Raw genomic sequence first — 5,872 nt, forward strand, 5'->3', positions numbered from 1 at the left:
CGTCAGGGCGGTTTTCGATGCGATCATTCGCAGCGCCACACGGTAAGTGCGTGGATGCATTATGCAGGTAGCCGTGTGGGTGTGGGGGATGGGGTGGTGTTGGGTCGGGGGTTGGGGGGGGTCACGCGCTAGGTGGAGGGCATTTGGAGATGTTGTGAGTCAAGAGGGAGACCGCAAAGCTGCAGGCGGCAACAGGAGGGAGGGGGAAGCGGCAGCGGCTCTGGCGGTCGCTGGGCCGAGATCACGGCTGCCGGATCACTGCCCGTCCGACGCAGCGCCCACGAGCCGTCGAGCAAACCACCTAACCTCCGGACGACAACGCCACATCCAAACCCACCGGAAATACACGAGCCCCACCCTCTGCCCGCTGCCGCTGCCGCCGCCACCAATCTTCAGCTCCCCCGTGTCGCCGTCCACGCTGCACCGCTCCGCGATCTGCGCGAGCGTCAGGCGCACGGTCCTTATACCGTGCGCCTCCCACAGCGTCTGCTGCAGCCACTGCTGGTCGTACGCGTTCCTCTCGCCCGGCTGGACGACCATGATGACGTCACCGCCCCCCGCCGCGCCCGCCGCCGCCGCCATCGCCGCCGAGATGCGCGCCATCGCGTCGTTCGGCGGCAGGCGCGCGGCCAGCTCGGCGGCGGCGGCGGCGGCGGCGGCGCGGCCGAGGATGTGGGCGTGGAGGCGGCTGGTGATGGTGCTGAGGCAGGCAAACGACGACGCGATGGTGTTGAGCTCCACCTGGTGATGCAATTTGGGGTTTTGGGTTGACAGGTTGCGGGTGTCATGGTCGTTGCAAGTAGTGCAGGCTGTGCGCGTGACTTGTTTACAGGCTATGATGATGATGATGATGAATGTTGGGGTTGCGGTGTTTTGGACCGCCAGCAGAAGCCAACTGCAACGACTTGTGCCGCACACACGCAGGAACGTTCGGATGCGCTTGCATGCCCACAAGCGCCCGTGCGAGCATGCACCGCACGCACGCCACGTCAGCACGCACATGGGCGCATACAGACGCGCGTGCAGGCTTGTGCACTCGCATGTTGCACACCTCATCACACACACAAGCGCACACATGCACACGCACACGCACACGCACACGCACACGCACCTATGCACGCATGCACGCACACACACTCAAACACACACACACACACACACGCACACACACTCACACGAACACATGTGCACAAACACTCCAACATACACACACAAGATCGCACACCATACATGGCACAACCAACCCCGCCCACATCCCCAAAATCACCCGCGAGCTCAAGTAATCACATGGCGGTGCGACGCATTCAAGCCACAACCAACCTGCAAGAACCCCCCACTGGGCGCGTCGAGCATGTAGTCTGAGCGGTGCACCCCCAGCACTACCTCCCGCCCCGCCAGCCGCCGCCGCGCGGCGCGGCTGTCCCGCAGCAGCCGCAGCAGCCGCCTGGTGAACTCGTCAAACCCCGCGGCCTGCCGTGCGGATTCGGCGGGCGTTGCGGACGTTGCTGTTTTTGGGGACCCTTTCACCCCGGACCAGGGTTGCATGGGACGGCATGCGCATGGTTGCTGAGCTCCCGGCTTTGCATTGCGACCGCTGCTGAGCGGTCCGTCTGGCACCCCCGGCGTTGCGACAGGCAGCGTGTTTCGGCTTCCGGCCCAGCCGCCAGGAAAACCGATGCCGCAGCAGCGTTCCTTCTGCCACGGCCCACGGAGACCACCAAACACGAGGGCCTTCCGCAGCGTTGCAGCAGAGTGCTGCAGTCTGTTGTTTTGGCCCCCACCTGCTCCAGGGTTTGTTGGAGGTATTCCTCATCCCGCGCCACCTTGTCGATCAACGTGCTGAACAGTGGCATGCACGACACCGCCTGCGATCGGGAAACACCGGGCGCGGTGCCGCGCCCGCAGCCGGCCGCCGCCGTTGAGGGCGAGTGGCGCAGAGGGGCGTCGGGCGCGGGCCTGGCAGGAGGAGTGCGACGCTCTTGCTGGCGGCGTTGATCGCGTTGAATTCATGCGCGGCACCAGCCAAACACTGCCTGGCCCCTGCCAATCAACGAATGACTCTTAGCGTCATGGGGCGAGGGGCCGGGGGCAGGCGGCTGCTCACCAGGTTGAAACGATCCTCTGGGAAGGCGACAGGCAGCACCGACAGGGGCGCGTGCACCAGCGCGCAGGCAGGCACGCCGCCCAGTCCCACGACCTGCGGGATGCGCCGGCAGGCGCGAGGGCGATGCGGCGACGCTGAGGCTCGGCTGAGCGATATGTCTGCGAGCTTCCGCCCAGGGCCTTGCTGCCATATCTCATGACCTCGGCAAAGAGCTGTGCAGGCGCAGTGGCGTGTGGGGCACGCGAGCTTGGTGCGTCCCAGGTGGCGTATGTAGCACCAGGCTGACCCCGCAGGGCATAAGATATGTACCCACCAGACCGTGCTGGCTGGCCCACACCACAGCGTCGTCTACCAGCGCCTCAAGGCGCGGATCTGCTGCCGCTGCTGCCGTCATTGGCGTCCGTGCCGCGTGGCCGCTCCTGCTGCTGTGGCGCGACGGTGCCCGTGGCTGTCGCAGCGCAGCAAGGGCCGGTGGTAAGCGAGCTGAGAGGTGCTCTGATTGACCTCGGCTCAGAGGCGACTGCGCCAGGCGGCGCATTGACGCGAGTTGGGCGATCCGGGTTTGAGTGTGTCCAGATCAGAAGTGCACCCAGAGCTGTCTAAGGGCTGTATCTACAGCTATACGGTAAGCAACCAGGGCCCACAATTCGCACGTCCCTTCGCGATCTAGGTGGTCTATTACAGTACTGCTGCACGGCTCGCCGCTCGCGACTGCCCGGCACGACGTTGTACCTCTACGCACGACCACGTACAAGTCAACTCCAAGTGCACATATTTGCCGGCAGCATTGCGGCTTCAGAATCGCGGTGGCAGGCTGAAGGCCAGTCAACACATGCACTGGGGATGTCAGCACCAGGCTGTCACGGATGCGACGCTCCAGTGAGCGATCCAGCGCATACTGTGCTGCGAGCTGATTTATCGAATTGCCGGCCATGCGGCAGCTAGGCGTGCCGATGGCCGCTGATTGCGCTTGCATGCCCACAGAGCCCTTTGCAATCGAAGGACTGTCCACCACATCACGAGCTGCGATAACCAACAGGGCACTCAAGGGCGCCACTAGGCGCTGGCGCGCCAGAGGCACCGAAAGAGCACCACTGCAGAGCAGGCCAGGACGGCGCCTGCCAGAACGCTACTAGCAGGAGTCCATCCATTTGACACACCAGGGTTGGCAGGTGCCTGGAGCTGCTTGTCCCCAACCACCCCCGCAGCTGCGTGCTGTGCTGGAAAGCGCTCTGAATCTGCCACCGCGGCGACCTGCTTGGCTGCCACGCGTCCCTCAGCCTTGGCCGCGCTCGTCGCATCAGCGCTCGCAACACCCCAGTCAGCCTTGCGGGCCTGAAAGGGTGCGGCAGCCAGCTTGTCCGCTGCCTCCTCGTCCACAACAGCCCTCTCCGACGACAGCTGTTCGTCCTGGTCTTGCACCGCTGCAGCGGTCTGAGCACCTGCCACCGCCTGCTCAGCTGAAGGGCTCTCGAATCCTGCTGCTGCCCGTGCTGCAGCAGGTTCATGCTCAAGTGACGGTTGGGGGGCGCCAGCCTGGGCGTTGGAAGCAGCCGTAGCACAATCATCCGCCGCAGGATGACCAGCTGCCGCTGCCGTGATTGCTGCCGCCAGCCCCTGTGCAGTAGCTGCTGCTGCGGCGGCTGCAGCAGCCGCTGCGTGCTTGGTCGCCCCTGATTGAGCAGAGCTCGACTGTTGCTGATGCTCGAGACTTTCTGAGGCCGCGTTGAAGCTGCTGCTTGGCGGCCCCAAAGTGACGACCGCTTGTGTCGTCAACGCCGGCCGCGAGGGCAAAGCCAGGGCCGAGGTTCCAATTGCAGGCGACTGATGCCAGCCGTCGCTCAATGATGCACGTGCGTCCAGCTGCCCGCCAGCAGCTCTGATGTACACAGCGTGTTTTGGTGAGGAGCTTGGCTTGGAGCCTGGAGGACTCACTTGATTGCAGCCTGTGTGGTTGACGCATGGAAAATAGCGCACCGCAAAGAGAAGGCGCTCCATCAAGCAAACGCAGGGGCATTGCATGCTTGATTGCTAATGGGCTGTGCGTCCCCTGGGCGTGCAGGGAGGCGTGAAACCAAACTCAGGCTATGCCGCCGCCCTTGCTCACGTGCAGCAGCTGCCTGTGTTGTCTGCGTCCCAGAGTCCAAGCACAGCCGTGCAGAATCCGGCAGAGGGGCACGGGGTGGTAGCAAAGGTGAGCAGCCAAGCTCATGCATCGCGTTGCAGCAACCATGACTACAGCTCAGCACGGCGTCCTGAGCACCATGCTTGACATCCTGGGGTCGCGTGCGTGCTGAGTACAGACTGCACGTTTCATCTGATTGTCATCGGGCGTGCAGAATTACCTCGTAGCTGTCCACTGGCAGCGCTGCACTGGCCACCTTGGTTTCACCCGTGCCGCCTGCGAGCGGCGCAGCGGCAGGTGCGCCGGGCCTGTCAGCTCGCCCTGCCACATAATCCAGTCAAGGGCTGGACATGGCATCAGCAGCATAAACAACACGTGGAGCCCTTGATGGACAGGGTGACCCACCACCGGGCGCCCTCTTCTGCTGGTACTGTGCAGCGAGCGCCGCAAAGGGGCTTGCTGCGTGGGAGGTGCACGGCGACCTCGGGGGCGGCATGTCGCCACTCTGAAGCGACTGTCAGCTGTTTTGTAAGAGAAGTGATGAATTTTACATTCACGCATACACGGTCTCCGCAAGGCTGCTGCCCGTTTCCACGTTTCTCAATAGCAGAAACCGTTCCGGCCTCGCGGTCAAACACCGACCACTCCTTTCTCGAGATTGTCATGCAGCATTACGCTTGAATGCGGTTCCTAGATGCTGCTGTGCTTCCCGCCGTCATCCTGGCATGGGCGCTGGGGGCGGGGGAAGGATGCAGCGCACCCCATTCAGGCGAGCTTCCTACAGTACGATCTTACTGCCCCGGTAGCCCCAGCACTTGGGGCCATGATGAGATGACGCTTGAGAGGTTGACACTGCCCAGCAGCAATGTAATGTTGGGCCGCTGTCACACAGCCCCTGACGGCACCCTGGGTTAGAGCTGCCTTATGCGCTGCCAATGTTGCACGTCGTACAGAAGTGACGCGGGAAGTTTCGCGTGTCCATTCACATGCAAGGCGGACAGGCCTGCAGCACCAGCAGGCGTCCACAGGTATCAAGGTGGGCGGGAGCAGCATGACAAGGGGCTCATGGTGTGTGGTTGCGCTTTCATTGCTGAGGGAACCCGGCTGTATTTGGCTGCGCTCCAGCGAGGGATGCAGCACACCGGTGGGCATGTTTCTCAGAGCGCACTGCGAGAAGGGACCCCGGCTGTGTGCAGACGATTGGGGAGGCTGCCCTCAACTTCCCTCGACTCCCTAAATCTGACGATGAGTCATTACCCTAGCTAGTGCTCGCTCGGACTTGCGTGTGCTCGGAACCCGTGCATACAAGGCGCCAAGCCGATCAAACTGGAGGTACGTACAGCCACGTGGCGGCAAATATTCGTGTGGTCTGCCGGTTGCGCGGCCAGCCTAGGCGCGGCTGGGCTGGGAAAAGGGTTAGGGACGGCAGCGGCGATGAACAGCGGCACACTGGTCAGGAGAGGGCGAGTCCTGGGGCGGCAACGATCAGAAGCACTGGAGTGGCTCGCCGGCAGCGGCGGCGGTGGGGAGTGGTCACACAGCTACAAGACACAATGCTGCAACACACAATCGGCTTTGCCCGACAACGCCCAAAAGTGAGGGCGCGCGGGCTGACAGCTCGGACTGCGAGGTCAGGCGTCCGC

The 5,872-nt window shown here is 63.4% G+C and overlaps 1 protein-coding gene across 1 annotated transcript; it reads right to left on the reverse strand.

Annotated features, from left to right (window-relative positions):
• Positions 1–121: 121 nt before the first annotated feature.
• MNEG_13185 (glutathione synthase) lies at positions 122–2,498 on the reverse strand (the record flags this gene model as incomplete). Its single annotated transcript, XM_014038343.1, has 6 exons — positions 122–179; positions 338–741; positions 1,321–1,470; positions 1,782–1,865; positions 2,105–2,197; positions 2,418–2,498. The coding sequence occupies 6 exons, from the start codon at positions 2,496–2,498 to the stop codon at positions 122–124; spliced, it is 870 nt and encodes a 289-aa protein (XP_013893797.1).
• Between the last annotated feature and the right edge of the window lie 3,374 nt (positions 2,499–5,872).

Source organism: Monoraphidium neglectum (genome assembly GCF_000611645.1).
Source record: "Monoraphidium neglectum strain SAG 48.87 unplaced genomic scaffold scaffold03675, whole genome shotgun sequence".
NCBI lineage: Eukaryota > Viridiplantae > Chlorophyta > Chlorophyceae > Sphaeropleales > Selenastraceae > Monoraphidium > Monoraphidium neglectum.